Source organism: Bombina bombina, chromosome 2 (assembly GCF_027579735.1).
Source record: "Bombina bombina isolate aBomBom1 chromosome 2, aBomBom1.pri, whole genome shotgun sequence".
Taxonomy (NCBI): Eukaryota; Metazoa; Chordata; class Amphibia; order Anura; family Bombinatoridae; genus Bombina; species Bombina bombina.
In genome coordinates this window covers 682,015,678-682,041,981 of record NC_069500.1, presented here as the reverse complement: position 1 = coordinate 682,041,981, position 26,304 = coordinate 682,015,678, and the positions used below count along the sequence as shown (strand labels likewise).

Genomic DNA, 26,304 nt, shown 5'->3' with positions numbered 1-26,304 from the left:
TCTGAGTCGGACTGGAGCTCTCTGCCCTTTACCAATCCAGCCACGGGCCCATCCATCTGGCCCATCAAGACTCACTCTCATTTCATCAGTCCATAAAACCTTAGAAAAATCAGTCTTGAGATATTTCTTGGCTCAGTCTTGACGTTTCAGCTTGTGTGTCTTGTTCAGTGGTGGTCGTCTTTCAGCCTTTCTTACCGAGTATTGCACACCTTGTGCTTTTGGGCACTCCAGTGATGTTACAGCTCTGAAATATGGCCAAACTGGTGGCAAGTGGCATCTTGGCAGCTGCACGCTTGACTTTTCTCAGTTCATGGGCAGTTATTTTGCGCCTTGGTTTTTCCACACGCTTCTTGCGACCCTGTTGACTATTTTGAATGAAACGCTTGATTGTTCGATGATCACGCTTCAGAAGCTTTGCAATTTTAAGAGTGCTGCATCCCTCTGCAAGATATCTCACTATTTTTGACTTTTCTGAGCCTGTCAAGTCCTTCTTTTGACCCATTTTGCCAAAGGAAAGGAAGTTGCCTAATAATTATGCACACCTGATATAGGGTGTTGATGTCATTAGACCACACCCCTTATTACAGAGATGCACATCACTTAATATGCTTAATTGGTAGTAGGCTTTCAAGCCTACACAGCTTGGAGTAAGACAACATGCATAAAGAGGATGATGTGGTCAAAATACTAATTTGCCTAATAATTCTGCACTCCCTGTGTGTGTGTGTGTGTGTGTGTGTGTGTGTGTGTGTGTGTGTGTGTGTGTGTGTGTGTGTGTGTGTGTGTGTGTGTGTGTATATATATATATATATATATATATATATATATATATATATATATATATATATATATATATATATATATATATATATATATATATATATATATATATATATATATATATATATATATATATATATATATATATATATATATATATATATATATATATATATATATATATATATATATATATATATATATATATATATATATATATATATATATATATATATATACACATATACATATACACACACAGTTGTGCTCATAAGTTTACATACCCTGGCAGAATTTATGATTTCTTGGCAATTTTTCAGAGAATATGAATAATAATTGATAACACAAAAACTTTTCTTTCACTCATGGTTAGTGTTTGGCTAAAGCCATTTATCATCAATCAACTGTGTTTACGCTTTTTAAATCATAATGACAACAGAAACTACCCAAATGACCCTGATCAAAAGTTTACATACCCCAGTTCTTAATACCGTGTATTGCCCAAATTAACATCAATGACAGCTTGAAGTCTTTTGTGGTATTTGTGGATGAGGCTCTTTATCTTCTCAGATGGTAAAGCTGCCCATTCTTCCTGACAAAAAGCCTCCAGTTCCTGTAAATTCTTGGGCTGTCTTGCATGAACTGCACATTTGAGATCTCCTCCAGAGCGGTTCAATGATATTGAGGTCAGGAGACTGAGATGGCCACTCCAGAACCTTCACTTCATTCTGCTGTAGCCAATGACAGGTTGACTTGGCCTTGTGTTTAGGATCATTGTCATGTTGGAATGTATGTCCCATGCGCAGCTTCCGGGCTAATGAATGCAAATTTTTGTGTGTGTACAGCGCCTATGGCCGAGGAATGGACTAATATTGTTTGTTAAGGCAGTGACCGTGTGGATATGTGTGGAGTGACACAAAAATATCCAATGTTGTGCATAAAATACTGGCAATATTTAATAATACTCACAATTTAAAATCTAATCATGGATCCATGAGTGGAATATATAATTAAAACATATAATTAAAACAATGCAATAAAACAATCAAATAAAATGATATCAGCAGACTTGATCCTGAAGATCCTGGAAATTAGCTACAATAACACCGATTCCTTACAATAGATGAGGATATAGTGATGTGATATCTGACAGACTGCACATAAGTATTATTCAGTTTATAGCTCTGTATAGTCTAAACAGTGATGGAAAAATGGATAATGAAATGGACAATAAAGTAGGAGTGATCAAAAGTAAAATGGTGATAAACTAAAGTGATGACATGCAAAAAATTCAAAAAAATGAAAAAATGAATGAAAAAATGTAAAAATGAAAAAATATATGTGCAAATTGTGAAAATGATGCAATGGTGAAAAAAGAAAAAAAAATGAGAAAATGAAAAATGTGGATAATGAAAAAATTTTGTAGCAAACGTTATAATCCCATGATATGAATTTAAATCCAAGTCATAAGTTTATAAATGATAGTTTGTGAAAAAACCTGTGTTTGTAGTGAAGAAAATCCTTAATGTCCTGTTGGTGTTCCGATTCTCCCGTTATCCTCTTGAATGTAAAATGTCCCTGTAAAGATAAAAAAGTCCAATAGTGTAATATATTCAATGCTAAAGAAAAATTTGGAGTGGTGCTTACCAGTGGGTCAACGCGTTTCGGCCCTTTAATCAGGCCTTTATCAAGACTGGTTTGTGGGGTAGCACAAGTCCCCTTAAATACCTTTTCACAATGAGTATACAATTTGACCTTAGTCTCACCCGGATGTATGAACCCAGAAGTGTAAAAACGTTTATCATTATAGTAGTTACACATATCATTCCTCTATTTAGTAATATCTATACCTATTTGGTGTGAGTTGTGTTTCTCTATTCAGAATTATGACCTTCGCTATAATAATTGCAGTTATTAGTTTGTCTCCGATTTACTTGGTTCCGGTTTCTTTTATGTAACTGCATTGTAATATGAGGCAGCCAATCATTGATCTGCTGTCTTGGCTCTATAGTTCACGCACCAGGGCTATGTTGTTTATTTGTGTTGGAATTTGGCCAATCACATAGCCCCGGTACGTGAACTATAGAGCCAAGACAGCAGATCAATGATTGGCTGCCTCATATTACAACGCAGTTACATAAAAGAAACCAGAACCAAGTAAATCGGAGACAAACTAATAACTGCAATTATTATAGCGAAGGTAATAATTCTGAATAGAGAAACACAACTCACACCAAATAGGTATAGATATTACTAAATAGAGGAATGATATGTGTAACTACTATAATGATAAACGTTTTTACACTTCCGGGTCCATACATCCAGGTGAGACTAAGGTCAAATTGTATACTCATTGTGAAAAGGTATTTAAGGGGACTTGTGCTACCCCACAAACCAGTCTTGATAAAGGCCTGATTAAAGGGCCGGAACGCGTTGACCCACTGGTAAGCACCACTCCAAATTTTTCTTTAGCATTGAATATACCATTGGACTTTATCTTTACAGGGACATTTTACATTCAAGAGGATAACAGGAGAATCGGAACACCAATAGGACATTAAGGATTTTCTTCACTAAAAACACAGGTTTTTTCACAAACTATCATTTATAAACTAATGACTTGGATTTAAATTTATATCATGGGATTATAACGTTTGCTACGAAATTTTTTCATTATCCACATTTTTCATTTTGTCATTTTTTTTTCTTTTTTCACCATTGCATCATTTTCACAATTTGCACATATATTTTTTCATTTTTACATTTTTTCATTCATTTTTTTGAATTTTTTGCATGTCATCACTTTAGTTTATCACCATTTTGCTTTTGATCACTCCTACTTTATTGTCCATTTCATTATCCATTTTACCATCACTGTTTAGACTATACAGAGCTATAAACTGAATAATACTTATGTGCAGTCTGTCAACTATCACATCACTATATCCTCATCTATTGCAAGGAATCAGTGTTGTTGTAGCTAATTTCCAGGATCTTCAGGATCAAGTCTGCGGATATCATTTTATTTGATTGTTTTATTGCATTGTTTTAATTATATGTTTTAATTATATATTCCACTCATGGATCCATGATTAGATTTTAAATTGTGAGTATTATTAAATATTGCCAGTATTTTATGCACAACATTGGATATTTTTGTGTCACTCCACACATATCCACACGGTCACTGCCTTAACAAACAATATTAGTCCATTCCTCGGCCATAGGCGCTGTACACACACCCACATTATCTTTACTTCGTCTAGGGCTAGTTAGGAAGCCATTTGTGCACAGCTAGAGGTACCCTCCTTAGCGCTTGGTCACTCTTACTAGTTGAATGCAAATTTTCCTCAAGTATTTTTTGATAACATACTGCATTCATCTTGCCATCAATTCTGACCAAATTTCCTGTGCCTTTGTAGCTCACACATCCCCAAAACATCAGTGATCCACCTCCGTGTTTCCCAGTAGGAATGGTGTACCTTTCATCATAGGCCTTGTTGACTCCCCTCCAAATGTAGCGTTTATGGTTGTGGCGAAAAGCTTTTGGTCTCATCACTCCAAATGACTTTGTGCCAGAAGGTTTGAGGCTGGTCTTTGTGCTGTTTGGCCTATTGTAAGCGGGATACTTTGTGGCATTTGCGTAGTAATGGCTTTTTTCTGTCGACTCGACTAAGCAGTCCATCTTTCTTCAAGTGTCTCCTTATTTTGCATCTTAAAAACAGCCACACCACATGTTTTCAGAGTCCTGTATTTCACTTGAAGTTATTTCTGGGGTTTTCTTTGCATCCCGAACAATTTTCCTGGCAGTTGTGGCTGAAATTTTAATTGGTCTACCTGACCGTGGTTTGGTTTCAACAGAACCTCTCATTTTCCACTTCTTGATTAGAGTTTGAACACTGCTGATTAGCATTCTCAATTTCTTAGATATCTTTTTATATCCCTTTCCCGTTTTATACAGTTCAACTACCTTTTCCCGCAGATCCTTTGACAATTCTTTTGCTTTCCCCATGACTCAGAATCCAGAAACGTCAGTGCAGCACTGGATGAAAACTGCAAGGGTCTGTCAGGAGCCCAGAAACTCATTGACCTTTTATACACACACACTAATTACAAGCAAACATATCACAGATGAGGATGGTTTCCTTTAATAGCCATTCAAACCCCTGTGTGTCAACTTGTGTGCATGTTATCAGGCCAAAATCACCAGGGTATGTAAACTTTTGATCAGGGTCATTTGGGTAAAAAAAGAGTAAACACAGTTGATTGATAATAAATGGCTTCAGCCAAACTTCTCTGAAAAATGGCCGAGAAATCATAAATTCTGCCAGGGTATGTAAACTTATGAGCACAACTGTGTGTGTGAGATAGATAGAGATATATATATATATATATATATATAAATAAATAAAACACATCTTTAGAGATGTATATGTATGTAACACCTAAGACCTCATATCTTTGAGCCCTTATAACATTTTTGTGCAATATGGTTTTAAATAATTTTTATTAGATGCTGCTATTAAGAGTGTAAGAGTACTTTTACATGTATTTTTTATGTGTTTTGTGACACTTATTTGTTTTGCAAAACAGTTAATCAGAGCTCTGAGGTCACGCTAACCCAACACATGTTAACTTCAATTACGCTCAAGCAATCACGTTTACTTTCAACTTGTAATATGAGCAAAAAACCCGATTCGCACAAACACCCGCAATAAACACCTTTTTGCTTGTGCGCAACTGTTAGCTCACCACTTGTAATCTAGCCCTAAATTGTAATTAGAAATTGACATTCCATTGATCCTATTTTATGTGAGCACAGCTTTCATACCAGTGATATTTTACCTATTTAGTTGAATAGTGTTTATTAATATACGATTGAAGAATGTCCAAAACACAAACTAAAAAAAATAAAAAAAAACATAATTTATGCTTACCTGATAAATTCCTTTCTTCTGTAGTGTGATCAGTCCACGGGTCATCATTACTTCTGGGATATTACTCCTCCCCAACAGGAAGTGCAAGAGGATTCACCCAGCAGAGCTGCATATAGCTCCTCCCCTCTACGTCACTCCCAGTCATTCGACCAAGGACCAACGAGAAAGGAAAAGCCAAGGGTGAAGTGGTGACTGGAGTATAAATTAAAAAATATTTACCTGCCTTAAAAACAGGGCGGGCCGTGGACTGATCACACTACAGAAGAAAGGAATTTATCAGGTAAGCATAAATTATGTTTTCTTCTGTTAAGTGTGATCAGTCCACGGGTCATCATTACTTCTGGGATACCAATACCAAAGCAAAAGTACACGGATGACGGGAGGGATAGGCAGGCTCTTTATACAGAAGGAACCACTGCCTGAAGAACCTTTCTCCCAAAAATAGCCTCCGATGAAGCAAAAGTGTCAAATTTGTAAAATTTGGAAAAAGTATGAAGCGAAGACCAAGTTGCAGCCTTGCAAATCTGTTCAACAGAGGCCTCATTCTTGAAGGCCCAAGTGGAAGCCACAGCTCTAGTAGAATGAGCTGTAATTCTTTCAGGAGGCTGCTGTCCAGCAGTCTCATAAGCTAAACGAATTATGCTACGAAGCCAAAAAGAAAGAGAGGTAGCGGAAGCTTTTTGACCTCTCCTCTGCCCAGAGTAAATGACAAACAGAGAAGACGTTTGTCGAAATTCCTTAGTTGCCTGTAAGTAAAATTTTAGAGCACGGACTACATCCAGGTTGTGCAGTAGACGTTCTTTCTTTGAAGAAGGATTTGGGCATAAAGAAGGAACAACAATCTCTTGATTGATATTCCTGTTAGTAACTACCTTAGGTAAGAACCCAGGTTTAGTACGCAGGACTACCTTATCCGAATGAAAAATCAAATAAGGAGAATCACAATGTAAGGCTGATAATTCAGAGGCTCTTCGAGCCGAGGAAATAGCCATTAAAAATAGAACTTTCCAAGATAACAACTTTATATCAATGGAATGAAGGGGTTCAAACGGAACGCCCTGTAAAACATTAAGAACAAGGTTTAAACTCCATGGTGGAGCAACAGTTTTAAACACAGGCTTAATCCTGGCCAAAGCCTGACAAAAAGCCTGGACGTCAGGAACTTCTGACAGACGTTTGTGTAACAGAATGGACAGAGCTGAGATCTGTCCCTTTAATGAACTAGCAGATAAACCCTTTTCTAAACCTTCTTGTAGAAAAGACAATATCCTAGGAATCCTAACCTTACTCCAAGAGTAACCTTTGGATTCACACCAATATAGGTATTTACGCCATATCTTATGGTAAATCTTTCTGGTAACAGGTTTCCTAGCCTGTATTAAGGTATCAATAACTGACTCAGAAAACCCACGTCTTGATAAAATCAAGCGTTCAATTTCCAAGCAGTCAGCTTCAGAGAAGTTAGATTTTGATGTTTGAAGGGACCCTGTATCAGAAGGTCCTGTTTCAGAGGTAGAGACCAAGGTGGACAGGATGACATGTCCACCAGGTCTGCATACCAAGTCCTGCGTGGCCACGCAGGTGCTATTAGAATCACTGATGCTCTCTCTTGTTTGATTCTGGCAATCAATCGAGGAAGCAACGGGAAGGGTGGAAACACGTAAGCCATCCTGAAGTCCCAAGGTGCTGTCAGAGCATCTATCAGGACTGCTCCTGGATCCCTGGATCTGGACCCGTAACGAGGAAGCTTGGCGTTCTGTCGAGACGCCATGAGATCTATCTCTGGTTTGCCCCAACGTCGAAGTATTTGGGCAAAGACCTCCGGATGAAGTTCCCACTCCCCCGGATGAAAAGTCTGACGACTTAAGAAATCCGCCTCTCAGTTCTCCACTCCCGGGATGTGGATTGCTGACAGGTGGCAAGAGTGAGACTCTGCCCAGCGAATTATCTTTGATACTTCCATCATAGCTAGGGAGCTTCTTGTCCCTCCCTGATGGTTGATGTAAGCTACAGTCGTGATGTTGTCCGACTGAAACCTGATGAACCCCCGAGTTGTCAACTGGGGCCAAGCCAGGAGGGCATTGAGAACTGCTCTCAATTCCAGAATGTTTATTGGCAGGAGACTCTCCTCCTGACTCCATTGTCCCTGAGCCTTCAGAGAATTCCAGACGGCACCCCAACCTAGAAGGCTGGCGTCTGTTGTTACAATTGTCCAGTCTGGTCTGCTGAATGGCATCCCCCTGGACAGATGTGGCCGAGAAAGCCACCATAGAAGAGAATTTCTGGTCTCTTGATCCAGATTCAGAGAAGGGGATAAGTCTGAGTAATCCCCATTCCACTGACTTAGCATGCACAGTTGCAGTGGTCTGAGGTGTAAGCGTGCAAAGGGTACTATGTCCATTGCCGCTACCATTAAGCCGATTACCTCCATGCATTGAGCCACTGACGGGTGTTGAATGGAATGAAGGGTGCGGCAAGCACTTTGAAGTCTTGTTAGCCTGTCCTCTGTCAGGTAAATCTTCATTTCTACAGAATCTATAAGAGTCCCCAGGAAGGGAACTCTTGTGAGTGGAACGAGTGAACTTTTCTTTTCGTTCACCTTCCATCCATGTGACCTTAGAAATGCCAGCACTAACTCTGTATGAGACTTGGCAGTTTGAAAGCTTGAAGCTTGTATCAGAATGTCGTCTAGGTATGGAGCTACCGAGATTCCCCGCGGTCTTAGTACCGCCAGAAGAGCACCCAGAACCTTTGTGAAGATTCTTGGAGCTGTAGCCAATCCGAATGGAAGAGCCACAAACTGGTAATGCCTGTCTAGGAAGGCAAACCTTAGGTACCGATAATGATCTTTGTGAATCGGTATGTGAAGGTAAGCATCTTTTAAATCTACAGTGGTCATGTACTGACCCTCTTGGATCATAGGTAAAATTGTCCGAATAGTCTCCATCTTGAACGATGGAACTCTTAGGAATTTGTTTAGGATCTTTAAGTCCAGGATTGGTCTGAAAGTTCCCTCTTTTTTGGGAACCACAAACAGATTTGAGTAAAACCCCTGTCCCTGTGCCGATCGTGGAACTGGATGGATTACTCCCATTAACAAGAGCTCTTGTACGCAGCGTAGAAACGCCTCTTTCTTTGTCTGGATTGTTGACAATCTTGACAGATGAAATCTCTCTCTTGGAGGAGAGTATTTGAAGTCCAGTAGGTATCCCTGAGATATTATCTCTAGCGCCCAGGGATCCTGAACATCTCTTGCCCAAGCCTGGGCGAAGAGAGAAAGTCTGCCCCCCACTAGATCCGATCTCGGATCGGGGGCCCTCAATTCATGCTGTTTTAGGGGCAGCAGCAGGTTTCCTAGTCTGCTTGCCCTTGTTCCAGGACTGGTTAGGTTTCCAGCCTTGTCTGTAGCGAGCAACAGCTCCTTCCTGTTTTGGTGCAGAGGAAGTTGATGCTGCTCCTGCTTTGAAATTACGAAAGGAACGAAAATTAGACTGTCTAGTCTTGGCTTTGGCTTTGTCCTGAGGCAGGGCATGGCCTTTACCTCCTGTAATGTCAGCGATAATCTCTTTCAACCCGGGCCCGAATAAGGTCTGCCCTTTGAAAGGTATATTAAGCAATTTAGACTTAGAAGTAACATCAGCTGACCAGGATTTTAGCCACAGCGCCCTGCGTGCCTGAATGGCGAATCCTGAATTTTTCGCCGTAAGTTTAGTAAGATGTACTACGGCCTCCGAAATGAATGAATTAGCTAGTTTAAGGACTCTAAGCCTCTCCGTAATGTCGTCCAGAGTAGCTGAACCAATGTTCTCTTCCAGAGACTCAATCCAGAATGCCGCTGCAGCCGTGATCGGCGCAATGCATGCAAGGGGTTGCAATATAAAACCTTGTTGAACAAACATTTTCTTAAGGTAACCCTCTAACTTTTTATCCATTGGATCTGAAAAAGCACAGCTATCCTCCACCGGGATAGTGGTACGCTTAGCTAAGGTAGAAACTGCTCCCTCCACCTTAGGGACCGTTTGCCATAAGTCCCTTGTGGTGGCGTCTATTGGAAACATTTTTCTAAATATCGGAGGGGGTGAGAACGGCACACCGGGTCTATCCCACTCCTTAGTAACAATTTCAGTAAGTCTCTTAGGTATAGGAAAGACCTCAGTACTCGTCGGTACCGCAAAATATTTATCCAACCTACACATTTTCTCTGGTATTGCAACTGTGTTACAATCATTCAGAGCCGCTAACACCTCCCCTAGTAATACACGGAGGTTTTCCAGTTTAAATTTAAAATTTGAAATATCTGAATCCAGTCTGTTTGGATCAGAACCGTCACCCACAGAATGAAGTTCTCCGTCCTCATGTTCTGCCACCTGTGACGCAGTGTCTGACATGGCCCTAATATTATCAGCGCACTCTGTTCTCACCCCAGAGTGATCACGCTTACCTCTTAGTTCTGGTAATTTAGCCAAAACCTCAGTCATAACAGTAGCCATATCCTGTAATGTGATTTGTAATGGCCGCCCAGATGTACTCGGCGCTACAATATCACGCACCTCCCTCTGAGCGGGAGATGTAGGTACTGACACGTGAGGCGAGTTAGTCGGCATAACTCTCCCCTCGTTGTTTGGTGAAATTTGTTCAATTTGTACAGAATGACTTTTATTTAAAGTAGCATCAATACAGTTAGTACATAAATTTCTATTGGGCTCCACTTTGGCATTGCAACAAATGACACAGGTATCATCCTCTGAATCAGACATGTTTAACACACTAGCAAATAAACTTGCAACTTGGAAATACAATTCAATTAGAATAATATTAAAACGTACTGTGCCTTTAAGAAGCACAGAAGATTTATGACAGTTGAAAATTAATAAATTGAAACAGTTATAGCCTCAATCCTTGTAAACAACACAACTTTAGCAAAGGTTTAATCCCATTAGCAAAGATAACAAATTCTGAAAGCAGGAAGCAAATTACAGAATAAACGTTTTTTATCTCAGTCAAACTATAATTCTCACAGCTCTGCTGAGAGAAATTACCTCCCTCAAAATAAGTTTTGAAGACCCCTGAGCTCTGTAGAGATGAACCGGATCATGCAGGGAATACAATGAGTTGCTGACTGAAATATTTGATGCGTAGTGAAAGCGCCAAAAAACGGCCCCTCCCCCTCACACACAGCAGTGAGGGAGAACAGAAACTGCCAGAAAACAGATTAAGCAACTGCCAAGTGGAAAAATAGTGCCCAAACATTTATTCACTCAGTACCTCAGCAAATGAAAACGATTTTACATTCCAGCAAAAACGTTAAACATAATCTCTAGTTATTAAACAGCTTTATGTATTTCATACAGTGTAATTCTAGTGAAGTACCATTCCCCAGAATACTGAAGTGTAAAGTATACATACATGACATTATATCGGTATGGCAGGATTTTCTCATCAATTCCATTGTCAGAAAATAAAAACTGCTACATACCTCTATGCAGATTCATCTGCCCGCTGTCCCCTGATCTGAAGTTTACCTCTCCTCAGATGGCTGAGAAACAGCAATATGATCTTAACTACTCCGGCTAAAATCATAACAAAAACTCTGGTAGATTCTTCTTCAAACTCTGCCAGAGAGATAATAACACACTCCGGTGCTATTTTAAAATAACAAACTTTTGATTGAAGATATAAAACTAAGTATAATCACCATAGTCCTCTCACACATCCTATCTAGTCGTTGGGTGCAAGAGAATGACTGGGAGTGACGTAGAGGGGAGGAGCTATATGCAGCTCTGCTGGGTGAATCCTCTTGCACTTCCTGTTGGGGAGGAGTAATATCCCAGAAGTAATGATGACCCGTGGACTGATCACACTTAACAGAAGAAATAATTGTTTTCTGGAGTATTGGAAAAGCCCTGTTAAATTCTCTCAATGGGGTGCAAAACCATTGGAAAACAACACAGTAACTACAGTATGCCCTAGATTACAAAAACACAAAATGTATAGAGCGTTAACAATATTGGAACACAATATGCTGTGCTTCCATAATGCATATATTTTTGCGCTGTCATTATAAGTGGATGGTTAATATTTACAGCATGAGCGTTAGTATAGTGCGCCCTGCAGTACTTATGTTGGATAGCGATGATTACTACTTTCCATAAAGTAACATATCTGTATGAGGACCACACATTTATTCACGTCAGATAACACAAATGCAGTAAATAGAGATTTTACATTTATTGCAATCCGAATTATATCTAGGGCCCTGTTGACTGTAATTTTATATCACTATGTTTTTATTAAAGGATTACAAACTTTTCACTTTTTTTTTTTTTAAATAAAACACATTCTAAAAAACATTTATGAAAGTAAAATTACCAACCTCAAACTCTTTCAAAACGAAGCTTCATTTACTTCTAAAACAATTTTTCGTGTATACTAGTACAGGAAACAACTGTTTATAAAGCAAGTTAATAAAACTTCAATAATAATTAAAGAGATCCTAAACTTTACAAGTTTTAAAATCGGGTCCGGAATCTAAGCAATATTTTACAGGGACTTTAATTGATCAATTCTAATAAAGATGCCCTGTAACTTACTTTTTAATCTAGCTGTGCAATTCTAATAACCTGCGCTCCGGCATCCCACTTCCAAACAGATATATTTTTTGGTGAGCCAACGGTTTGAACCTCTTGGCAGTCGGTAACATACAGAGCTATAATTAACCAGTTGGCAGCTGGTAATACAGGGTTGTGATTAACCCTTTGGCAGCAGGTATCAGTGAGCTATTTTTAACATTTGCCAGCTAGAAGCATAAAGACCTATGATTAACTGTTTGGCAGCCTTTCAGATGCTCCCTTTAGCTGCTCATAAGATACAGAGGTTTATTTATACTCTAGCAGTTTAGAGCTGTGATTAACCCTATGGCAGCTGATAACATATATGCCCTGACCTATTACATTCAATATGACCTGCAGAGGTTGCTTATTGTAACCAGGGTAGATTTGGTTTAAATCAAATTGGTTTAAATCATGATTTAAATCACAATTTAAATCCCTAGTCAGTGAGACATATTTAAATTGATTTAAATCATGGTTTTCGTTTTTAAAATAATCACTTCTCAGATTATATTTCAGGTTATCTCAGACCATCACCGATTTGGTCATATATTATTAAATATTCATAGATAGATCATTGAAATGAATGAAACTATTGGGAGGTGAACTATCTCCAATTTAATAGGTAAATTATTCATATTTCATAAACTTTCAGCTGTACTTTATTGGAAGGTGAAAAACTATTATTACCTTACTAATAACAATTTAAATAGTTTTATTAACTAAAAAAAATAACAGTTACCTTAAAGGGACAGTCAACACCAAATGTGTTATTGTTTAAAAAGATAATCCCTTTATTTACCATTCCCCAGTTTTGCATAACCAACACTGTTATATTAATATACTTTTTACCTCTATAATTACCTTGTAAGCTTCTGCAGACTGCCTCCTTATCTCAGATCTTTTGCCAGACTTACATTTCAGGCAATCAGTGCTGACTCTTAAATAACTCCACTGGAGTGAGCACAATGCTATCTATATGGCACCCATGAACAAACAATACATGTTATTAGCTTTTCACAGCCAGACAGTTAGATAAGAGGTGGACTGCAGATTCTTAGAAACCAGCCTATGAGCAAAATTGGTGATAAAAGTAAATTGGGAAGTTGTTTAAAATTACATGCACTATTTAAATCATGAAAGTTTTTTGGGGACTTGACAGTCGCTTTAAGATTAAAAAAAAGCAAATTTGATGATAAAACGAAAATTTATGCTTACTTGATAAATTTATTTTCTTGACACGGTGAGTAAATAAATTTCGGCATACAAGTAACCTAAACTATTAAGCTTAAAGGGCCATGATACCCAAATGTTTAAACACTTAAAAGTGATGCAGCTTAGCTGTAAAAAGCTGGCTAGAAAATATCAACTGAACATCTCTATGTAAAAAAGTAAGATATTTTACCTCAAAATGTCCTAAGTATTCACACCCCATTGCAAAGGAGTTTAAGCAGCACATCAGTATGCCTGTCCCAGGACCAGCAAGGGAGTGAGCCTCATGCACACTCATGTTATTTCCCTATATATTGTTACTAACAGTTGGACATCATTTTCTATAACTTGGGAAATTGTACTGCAATCTAGATTTACTTTATTTGCATTCTTCTATGTTGGAGATGTAATTTGAAACAGATAGTGGCAGATTTACAGTTGCTGAAATATTTTCTCATTGGTAACAGGAAAACTGGACTTTACCTACTTTATTATTATTTGCACATGTACTTGTAATTAATGTGATTGGCTCAATATTTTGTAATCATTTGTAATAAATGCAGCTAAAAAAAATATTCCTGAGTGCAAAGATAAGCTTATTGTGCCACACTTCATAAGACACATTACTCCCTTATGGCTCAATTTATCAAGCCTTCTCCTGCCTATGACTGCATGTTCTCACAAGAGAACTTGTAGTCAGTATTTATCAAGCAGCGGTCATCAGACCGCTGCTTTCTACCCTGTTAGGTGGAGAATATCATTCTCCAAGGTCTCGTCCAACCGGGGAGCTTGACAGCTCCTGCCCACACGTGATTGGCTGTGGGCTGGCAGGGGGCGGTGTTGCAAAGGTAAATTCCGGCAGCGCATTGCTGCCCACTAAAAGTGAGTTGAGGTAAATCTGGTGAATATGTATGCCCCTGTCCAACCTCACTTGATAAATCAAGCCCTTTGTATCACACACTATGAATCATAGCAACAGTACAAACAACCACAGCTCAAAGCCCTCTCCAGCTCTGTGATGAAGGAAGTGCTCAGGATTTAAAACAGGGTTCCCCTATGACCTGGAGTGCCGCTGCTGAGGCGGATCAAATCGCTCATTCCAAGCAAATGTACACAATGTAGCAGGCACTGCAAGGTATGCACAGTATAAAAACAATACTTTATTCAGCTTGTTCAAAAAATAGAAGTACAAAATATGGCACAGCGTCTAAGCCAGCATGAGTCTGGCAAGTTTTGACCCCTTGGTGGCGCTTATTCATAGAGTCTATGAATAGCAATCGTGTATTTTATGCATATTATATTATTTGAAACATATTGCTAATAAGTTGATTTACAAATATTTTTGTCACTTTAAATTTAGAAATAATAGGTTCTTAAAAAGGGATACCAAACCTAAATTATTTTATTTCATGATTCAGAGCATGCAATTTTAAGCAACTCCTATTATTTTTTCTTCATTCTCTTGCTATCTTTATTTGAAAAATAAAGGCATCTAAGCTAAGGAGCCAGACAATTTTTGGTTCAGACGCTGGACAGCACTTGTTTAATGGTGGGTGCATTTAGCCACCAATCAGCAAGCACAACCCAGTTTGTGAACCAAAAATGGCACGGCTTCTAAACTTACATTCCTGCTTTTCAAATAAAGATAGCAAGAGAATGAAGAAAATTGATAATAGGAGTAAATTAGAAAATTGCATGCTCTATCTGAATCATGGGTTCAGTGTCCCTTTAAATTTAGAACATGAGTCTGACATGTTTCACACTCCCTGGTGGTGCTTATTTATAGACTGTTAAAATATATATGTACAAAACATGGCACTGCATCTAAGCCAGCATGAGATTGACGCATTTTGCACATCCTGGTAGTGCTTATTCATAGACTATGAATAAGCACCTCCAGGGACGCAAAACGCATCAGACTCATGCTGGCCATGTGTTGTACATATATTTTTTAACACGACGAATAAAGTATTGTTTTTATACTGTGCATACCTTGCAGTGCCTGCTACATTGTGTACATTTAATCATAGCAACAGCCTAGTGCACCTTCTGTACAGTGGAGCTTTCCCCAGTTCCTCACAATCATGTTCAGATTCTGCATCTGAAAGATGTTCCTCTAATGGGTCGAACCCCCCCTTTCAAGTTTTTTTAGGAGGTAAACGTGTAAAGGTTTTATCTTTGTTATGCTGATAAAGCCAACGCGCTTCTTTTGCATTTTGATCTATAAACCTTGGGTCCCTGGACCAGTGACTATATGTCCTACAGTAGTGTAAAAGAGGAGGCCTCAACTGGTGAACTGAGATAATTTAAAATCTGTGGGAGGTGGGAATAAAACATTCAACATTGATAAATCTGTTTTGCACACTACATTTACCTATTAGTTCTTAATTTTAAGTGGCTACAATATATATATATAAATCAACTTATTTGCAAATATATTTCAAATAATATAATATGCATAAAATACACAATTGATAACCAAACAGATGGTAAGGAGACATTAAAAAGCTGAACATCTATGACTTACTGCCATACTGGTTTCACATTTGATATAGGCATGGTCTGAACCAATCAAGAGCCGACATAGTAGTAATTTATGAGCAGGTGCTGTTTGTGGGAGTGGAAAACACTAGAAGTGCTGTCTGGTATTCTAAATCAGTGTTTCTCAATTCCAGTCCTCATGGTACACTAACAGGCCATATTTTCAGATTATCCAAACTAGAACACGTGTGAAATAATTAGCTGGTTAGTAACTATAGTTATTAATCTGCTCTAGCCCAAAGTAATCCTCAAACTCTGGTCTGTTACTGTGTCTTAAAGACAGGAAATGAGAAGCACTGTTCCAAAACATGGCACTGCAGACATGATCATTGGCATTTTTATATAATACCCATTGTTATTTTTAGTATATTTATGTCTGCTTAAAGGGATAGTCAAGCCCAAAAAAAAAAACTTTCGTGATTTAAAGGGACATTATACACTCTTTTTTTCTTTGCATAAATGTTTTGTAGATGATCTATTTATAAAGCCCATAAACTTTTTTTAAAAAAAAAACTGTATAGTTTTGCTTATTTTTAAATAACATTGCTCTGATTTTCAGACTCCTAACCAAGCCCCAAAGCTTTATGTGAATACCGTCAGCTACCTTCTCCAGCTTGCTCCTGTTTCTGTAAAGGGTCTTTTCATATGCAAAGGAAGGGGGGGGGAAGTGTCTTATTTGCCACTTGTAGTGGGCTTTCCAGCTACCTTTTCAACAGAGCCAGTGACAGCTTCTAAGTAAGTTTTTAAACAGTTTTATACTGGATTTTTATATCGGTATCTGTGCATCTTATTCTTTATAGTAGTGTCTATTACATGCAGTTATATGAAAATGAGTGTATACTGTCCTTTTAAATAGGGAATGTAATTTAAACAACTTTCCAATTTACTTTTTTCACCAAGTTTGCTTTGTTCTCTTGGTATTCATAGTTAAAATGCTAAACCTAGAAGGTTCATATGCTAATTTCTTAGACCTTGAAGACAGCCTCTAATTTGAATGCATTTTGACCACTAGAGGGCATTAGTTCATGTGTTTCATATAACATTGAGCTCATGCACGTGAAGTTACCCTGGAGTGAGCACTGATTGGCTAACATGCAAGTCTGTCAAAAGAACTGTAATAATGGGGCAGTTTGCAGAGGCATAGATACAAAGTAATCACAGAGGTAAAAGGTGTATTTCTATAACAGTGTTGGTTATGGAAAACTGGGAATGGGTAATAAAGGGATTATCTTTCTTTTTAAACAACACAAATTCTGGTGTTGACTGTCCCTTTAACCATTTTCATGATAAAACCTTAACAAGATATTTGGTTTATGGCAAACAACATTTTAAAGAAATTGTAGCCTAAAAAAAGTCTACTTGATTATTTTCTTTAAAAAAAAATAAAGATGGATAACGCCTTTACTAACCATTCCCTAGCATTGCACAAACAAACCTTAAAATATCTGCCTCTTTCTAAGCCCCTGCAGGTCGCCTCTTATCTCACTGCATTTTATTAGATTTTCACAGCCAGATAGTCCTAGTTCATTTGTGCCATATAGATAACAGTGTGCTCACTTCTGTGGAGTTACGTATGAGACAGAACTAATTGGCTAAAATGCAAATTTCCAAAAAGCACTGAGATAAGGGGGAAATCTGCAGAGGCTTAGATACAAGGTAATCACGGAGTTAAAATGTATATTAACCCCTTAACGACCAACGACGTATGGGGTACATCCTGCAAAAAAATACAGTTAACGACTAAGGACGTACCCCGTACGTCGTTGGTCTTTGAAAGCGGTGGAAGCGATCCTGATCACTTCCAGCCACTTTCATGTTATTGCAGTGATGCCTCAATATTGAGGCATCCTGCAATAACTGTTTTTAGCCATCCGATGCAGAGAGAGCCACTCTGTGGCCATCTCTGCATCGGCCATCGATGGCCGTTATTGTTGGTGGGTGGGAGCTCATCCAGGAAGGTGGGTGGGTGGTCATCAGTGGAGGAGGGGGGAGGGATTGCCTGTGGGTGCACGTGAAATCCCTACAAACAGCATCAATATGCTGTAGATCTGAGGGTGGGAGAGAGGACTGGGGAGAGTGGGGGGTTGGATGTTGAGGTGGGGGGCAGCTACACTACAGAAATAAAGCAATACTTTAATAAAATAAAATAAAAAATAAAAATACCTCCTATTTCAAACTGGGTACTGGCAGACAGCGGCCAGTACCCAATATGGCGCACAATAAGGCAGAGGGGGGTTAAAGAGCTGTTTGGGGGGGGGGGATCAGAGAGGTTGGGGGCTAAGGGTGATCGCATTTGGCGGTGAAATTGTGGCATGAAATATACCAAAATGGGCCTAGATCAATACTTGGGGTTGTCTACTACACTACACTAAAGCTAAAATTGACCCTACAAACTCCCTACAGGCTCCCTAATTAACCCCTTCACTGTTGCGCATAATACACGTGTGGTGCGCAGTGGCATTTAGCGGCCTTCTAATTACCAAAAAGCAACGCCAAAGCCATATATGTCTGCTATTTCTGAACAAAGGGGATCCCAGAGAAGCATTTACAACCATTTGTGCCATAATTACACAAGCTGTTTGTAAATAATTTCAGTGAGAAACCTAAAGTTTGTGAAAACATTTGTGAAAAAGTGAATGATTTTTTTTATTTGATCGCTTTTGGCGGTGAAAAGGTGGCATGAAATATACCAAAATGGGCCTAGATCAATACTTTGGGATGTCTTCTAAAAAATATATATATATATATATATATATATATATATATATATATATATATATATATATATATATATATATATATATATATATATATATATATATATATATATATATATATATATATACACACACACACACGTCAAGGGATATTTAGGGATTCCTGAAAGATATCAGTGTTCCAATGTAACTAGCGCTAATTTTGAAAAAAAGTGGTTTGGAAATAGAAAAGTGCTACTTGTATTTATTGCCCTATAACTTGCAAAAAAAGCAAAGAACATGTAAACATTGGGTATTTCTAAACTCGGGACAAAATGTAACAGATTTTGGTGGTCAAAGTTTGAAAATTTTTTTATTTTTTCTTCATATTTTATCATTTTTTTTATAGTAAATTATAAGATATGATGAAAATAATGGTATCTTTAGAAAGTCCATTTAATCGAGATAAATTCAGTATATAATATGTGTGGGTACAGTAAATGAGTAAGAGGAAAATTACAGCTAAACAAACACAGCAAAAATGTAATAATAGCCTTGGTCCCAAACGGTCAACAAATGGAAAAGTGCTCTGGGCACTAAGGGGTTAATATAACTGTTGGTTGTGCAAAACTGGGGAATGGGTAATAAAGGGATTATCTATCTTTTTAAACAACAACAATTTTCAGGTAGATTGTATCTTTAAATTATTTAAAACATGCAGTCTTTACTTTGCAAGGCTGATTACGCTACTCTGCTATAATTTGTGCATTGTGTGCAAATTAAAAATACATAACCTACAAAAAAAAGGTGTTTGCAGCCTTTTCTGTTTAAAAAAAAACAAAACACTATACATCTCTAAGTGCTGCTGCCTTTGAAGTGGGTAAACTATAGGCAGACACATTTATCTTTCGTTTAAAGCACCAAACATTACACTCTAAATTCGAAATAATCTTTAGTTCTGTAAGTCAAAAATGGCTCATTATGAATGATATGATTAAGCTTCCCTTCTTCAAGGCTTATTAAAGTTTCAAAAGAAATTTGATGACAAAACATTTTCTTCTTACCATAAAGGCTTTGTCTCCCAGCAGGACTCTACTGTTTTCAGACTTATTTAGAAATAAATTATGTTCTGACAAGCGTACGATTTAATCCTGGTTTGTGAGACGTGGGGAACCTATATAAGAAGGGTCAGCACTTTAATCTGAATTAGACCCTGGTGATATTATTTTCAGAGTCAGTGTAGAATCCATCTAACATGCTATATGAACTATACGTTGCTTGCAGACATATGTAGTGCATAATTCATTTTTTTAAATTACAGCAATGATTTCTAACAGATATACATTAAATTTTCTGAAGAAAATGTTTAATTTCTGATGGGGAAAAGGCATCCTATTTTACCATCACAAAATCTCATGCAGTACCTCTATGTTTAAAAAAAGAAGGCCGTCCATTTCAAACACAGATATCAAGGGACACCTTATTATATACATATACCCTATCATCAGCAGGCTCACCAGATGAAGCCCCCAGGGATTTTGACGTCACATACATTATGACATTATACAGAAATAGGAAGGGTGAAGAGTCAATAGCATTTCCCCATTGTTAGTGGTGTAGGGGCTGTTTTCCAAAGAATATATTTAGGCTGCTGCACCACAAAGAGAAATGTGCAACCCTCACTATTGAAAAGGGGAATAAGGAGTCACATGATTCAGATGACTACCGTAAAAATAGCAAATTATGGTTACCAATTAAAAAATGCATGTAGTTATGTGATGTCATTGTTGATGCCATAAATTATGCCATGTTTAATTTTATTTAGGAAATCATTAAAGGAACAGTAAAGTGAAATTGATTAATAGAGTGTGAAATTTTAAACAACTTTCCAATTTTCTTCCAATATCAATTTTGCTTAGTTCTCTTGGTATCCTTTATTAAACAGCTATCCTAAGCGAGGTCATGATACAATGTTGCAAATACTACTGCCAAAGAATGCTAAAGCCATACAAGTGCATGCTCCTAAGCTCCCATCTGCCTACCTAGGTTTATGCTTAAAAGACACACAAGAAAACTAAGTAAATTTGATAAAAGTTGTTAAAAATTGCAAGCTCTGACTCATGAAAGTTTAATTTTGATTTTACTGTCCCTTTAAATGGTGTCATGTGTGATGGACTCAGTGATGTCAATCTCTGACACAAAAAAAAATCTCCAAAAGTTAAGAAGTTTAAGTCCAGATTTTCCTGGATTTTGAACATTAGTGAGAACTGTTTCTTGATCTGTTGTGGTAAGGAAGCAATAGTTGAGATGTTTAAGGCAAGGATAGAGAATATTTTTGAGATATTGTCCTCAAAGCGCTATTAGTTAAAAAGTTCTACAGAGTGCCCATAATAGCTCTTTTTAAAAAACATAAAGAAACGTTAAGATGTGCAGCCAAAGAAAACTTGCAATATGACCTGCATGGAGGTAGGACAGAGTTGGATTGCCAGCAAATGTGTAATGGGTACTACATTAGGCATGTGTCATACGTTTACCACCCATGGGTTAGAGGATGAGATGATCTACTTCAGCTAGGAAAAACTACAATACCAGCATTAACTCATTGCAGTGAATAATACATATCTGACCTGTCCGCACGTCGTTTACATTTTCCTTGTAAGTGGTCTTAGAAGTTAACTTGCAATTAAAGAGCTTGTTATGAATTAAACATTTGCACATGTATATTCACAGGTTTGTGGGAAATTGAAACTTGAGTGTAAGGCCATCCTTTTGTGCTACCCATAGAAAGTAATTGCCTGATGGTTTGGTTTATTTTTCTATCACCAGCTTTTTGATCACTCACATATGCAACAGGATTACTTCACTCTTTTAACCTTGTTGAATTAAACCGCATTTCGGAACGGTTAAAGATTTTTATTTGTAACAAAATTTTACAATCATCAACAATTACACATACAACAGGGATGTACCTCATTGTTTCAATTCAATTCAATGAAATATGTTGCATTAAATAAAAATATTTAATTTAACAGAGCAAGTCATTTCATTTAAATTTCAAGAAGTAAGCAAAAGGTATACCGTACATTATTAATGATAAATCATCTAGACTATACCAACATATAATAATGCTATGGACCTATTTTTAACACACACACACACAAATAAAAAGGGTAAAAATAGATATACTTTATTGAATTGCAAATCGTTACATATGAAGAAAAATGTTACACTATAAGGAGTCAAAATGTTATCTGTTTCACTGTTTAAAACTTACTCTCCTATTACATTGAATCATACCCTACTTATATATCAGCAGAATTATAAATATACCCACTTTGCAATCATAAAAATATAGCAGTTTTGATTCTTTAATAAAATATATGCAAGTATTTTTATCATAATCAAAAATGCAAGAGAGATTCCTTCCAGTGCCCTTGTACCCTATACTGTGTAATATAACAAATGTAGAACAGTTTGGGCCTTCTATAGCTATGAACAAATGCAGCATTATCTTTTAGGAATTAAGCTGAAATCTACAGCTGTCAGTCTCTGGTGATATCACCAAACTTACAGCTCCACCCCTTTACCCGCAAGGGTTTGTACATCTAAGTAGAATACACATTCTCACTGAGCAAATATGTCCGGCATAAAGGATTTCATGCAGTTAAACAGCAGCAATTAAAATAAAGGCTTGATTTCATGCTTCTCCGCGGTTTTCTACTGTAATTATTATCTAGATATCATGTTGAAGTGGGCAGATCCATATTAAGGATTACATGCAAGAAAGGCATGTAACATAATGCCACTGTCCCAGACAAATGTTAATTCAAATATGAGGGGATATTTTGTTGCATTGTTACTTGTTTTGGCAATAGATGAAAAATAGTTACAATGTATGGCATATCCGTTAAACGGACATTAACGATAATTTTGGATGCATTTAAAAAAAAAGTGTCAGTTAATATCTATAACCGTTTTATTTGCAGAAAAATAGATATTCCTTTATTGTATTGTTTTTTTTTTTTCCTGTTTTTAGGTCATGGCACGTTTCACTAACAAAACTATGGGAGGTGTCCTTAAAAGCCAATATTTCACAGATGTACACAAACATGCTCTTCCTCTTCGTTTTAAAATCAGTTTGAACAGATTAATCCTTGTTTCATGCAATAAAATGTCTTCAACATGTTTTAAAAATGAAAAAATATGAGTTCCACTTCAGTCTCAGTAAAAAATATATCTAACTTTTATTAAGAACTCAATTAAAAAAAGCAATACTAAATCATTGTTAAAAGAGAATGCATTACGTTAAAATGTGCCCCCTTCCTGTTACTTGTACATGTTATGCTGCAAGTTATAAAAACGTTTCTGATATCACAATACTGACGGACAGGAATACTGAAGTGTATTATTCAGAATCATAACATTATTCAGATCAATGCCAACAATCACAAACAAATTTAATTTTAAAAACACAGACAATTCACAAATACAGAATTTTCAACTTAATATTACCTCAAACTTTAAAATAAACATACCTGAGTCTGAATCAGAGAATTGGGAAATTCTAACCTTTTCTTCAGATCTTCTGACATTTTATGAAATTACTGCAATAACAATAAAGTAGTGTTATGCTGTTACATAGACCTAACATAAAAAACTGCGGAAACACAAACCTTCATGGATTAAAGTGAAATATTTGTTTTAGTATAATACAGTAGTAGACCCACCACCCCAAAATAAAAAAAAGCTTTTATTAGCAATCAAACTGGGTGTCTGGTGTGAGGCATGAAGCACAAACACACCCTTTACCATAAGTTATCTTATTTTAACAGTAGGGAGTTTTCTTTTTTGTGCATCTGCTAAATGCAGTGTCAGCTACCTTCCATAAAAGGGTTAAATAAGAATTCAAGGCCTAAAAGGCATCATGTATCCCATACTCTGCTTGCCAGTGCAGTCATAATGAGGTGATGTGTGTGACACTTACTCATACCACTTAATCTGGACTTGTGTGTTTAACTTTGAAGAAGAAACAGCTGCTGGGGCCATTGAGGTGCGAGCAAAATCTTAAGAACTACATCAAATGTGAGTTATTTTCTCATTTTATGTATTGTTACACTATTTGGCTATGCATGTGTCTGCTGGGAATTGTCTGCTGGAGTTTCACAGGGAATTTCTAATACCAAAGCACATGCTTTTGCTTTTAGCTCCAGAAAAAAATATTTGTAATGTGTTTTTTTAAATATAATTTTATTTGAACACTTGTAAAATTCTTCATGGAGTAGCTCTTTTTTTTTTCTACAGTTCTACAAGCGTTTTTTTTTGTTTTGTTTTTTTCATTTTTAATAATTGTTAGTAGGTCAACCAGGCAGCATTCAGCAAAAAGGGTATTGGACAGGGAAGTTAAAGGACTGTAAACTCTGATAGAACATAATATAAGCACACAATGGTTTGCAAAATGTGAAATATTAGGGTAAGGAGTGATTGTGCCACTAAAACGTGCAATTTTCATATACTGCAGACAGCAATTGAAACTGTAACTGATAATGAGATCTAACATATGGAAAAGAATTCCCCATTACAAGCCAATGCAGCATTCTTGCAGTCCACTAAATACATTTTTTTTACCAGTGTGCGATTTAGCTGTGTAATTATTCCAATGCATTTTATTCTGATGGTTGCTAAAAGAATAAGGTGTTGAAACTTAGGTAACGCCAGAATGAGTACATTTCACTACTTAGCCCAGCTCATCAATGGTGTCCAAAATCTTAAGAATAAGGTGAATACGTTTTTTTTATATATTCTTAAAATATTTGTTAATTACAAAGCAGGCTACTTATGATATGATGTCCTAATGTTTTGAGCATCCAGGATGCATTTATACTGAAATAATGAATATTTGCCATATCAATTGGCCTTCCTCTCTAGTTTTATGTTTATATTACTATGCTCAGCGTGTTATATACATTAACAGCTTGGCAGCTACCGGCATCCTCCGTTACACCATCATTTTCCCACATGGACAGATAAGATCCAGCTAGTAATCGGTATTAACATTGCGCTGAACTGCACATTTACCAAGTGCAAGTACTGAAAGCTCAGAGACCATGCATGCAGTCCGTACAACATCCGCATAAATATATAAGCCATGTAATACAACATCAATTAGCTACAGTATGTGCTACACGCATTTGTCATGAAAAGTAAGAGGTATAGCAGCAGTGCACACACCATGTAGGGAGGGTTAGACAAGACCTATGACGTAATGATACCTAAATTAGCACACGGACCACGTTGCCTAAGCCTTAGCTTACCTAACACATCTACAGGAACTCCGTTAGGGATATCACACAGAAACCGGAGGCATAACGATGACATCACAGCAGCAGCCCTAGCCTATAGGACAGAAAGGGTGTCAGAGAGATTGAAGAGGAGGTCGTTTTTTTTTCCAGTTTGGATTCTCATTGGGTGGGACTATGAGTAGGCGTGGCTATGATTAACCTAGTTCTGGCATGCATGGCGTGCGTACGTCCGCAGCCAGTTCGCACCGCACGCATTTAGTAATTCATAGGGAGAATCGAACTAAAAGCGTTACCTACATGCATTCAACGCTGTTGAATATTCGTAGTTGTTCCGGAAAGAAGTTTGGTAGGAGATTTTGAAGAACTTCGGATTGTAAAATCGGCATGATCTTTGACATCTCAGTTTTAACATTGAGATCTTACTTTTTAGGACATTTTAAAGTATTAATATGAATGAACAGTTTTAAAACACATATTAAAGGACCATAATAATGATACGAAATTACTTGCACAAATTTATTAGAACACCTGATTTTAAAGCAAGGACATTGTAAACTTTTCTTTGCATAAATGTTTTGTAGATGATCCATTTATATAGCACATATGGGTGTGTTTGTTGTAAAAAAAAAAATGTTATAGTTTTTCTTATTTTTAAATAACATTGTGCTGATTTTCAGACTCCTAACCAAGCCCCAAAGTTTTAGATGCATACTAATGTATACAGACTTCAGACTGCTTCTGTTTGTATAATGGGTCTTTTCATATGCAGGGCAGGGTGGGTTCTGCTATCAGCCCCTTTCAGTGGGTATCCCAGGCTAATGTTATCAACAGTGCTAAATTGCGAGCTTCTAAGTAGGTTTTTAAAAAGGAAGGGAAATAGCAAATAGCGCCAAAGGCTAAAGTATGCTGTCAGGGATAAGGTATAATAGAGAAGATAACTACCGTATATCAACTAAACAAATTAAAACCAAGTGAAAGATAGCCTTAGTGCAAATTTAAAACAGATTATTTAATACAGATGAGAAGTTATATGGGTCTAAAACATATATATATCATAAACATTAGACAGATATGATAAATCATCAACATAGGCAGATAAATCATAAACACATAAGTGAGTGTATTATAAAAAGTGCAGTGGAGCAAAAATTGCTCTTAGAAAAAGAATATATATACGGATGGTCCTATTGATCCTGGTTACTGTTCACCCCTCCTGGGGCCAAAAAAAAAA

General features: G+C 37.1%; 1 protein-coding gene across 1 annotated transcript in view; it reads right to left on the bottom strand.

The window, feature by feature from the left end:
• Positions 1–25,163, bottom strand: part of FOCAD (focadhesin) — a 1,237,844-nt gene extending 1,212,681 nt beyond the window's left edge. Inside the window, 2 exon segments of the mRNA XM_053702659.1 lie at positions 23,310–23,378; positions 25,086–25,163. Coding sequence (XP_053558634.1) covers positions 23,310–23,366 — 57 coding nt within the window. The 5' untranslated portion in view covers positions 23,367–23,378; positions 25,086–25,163.
• Positions 25,164–26,304: the final 1,141 nt, after the last annotated feature.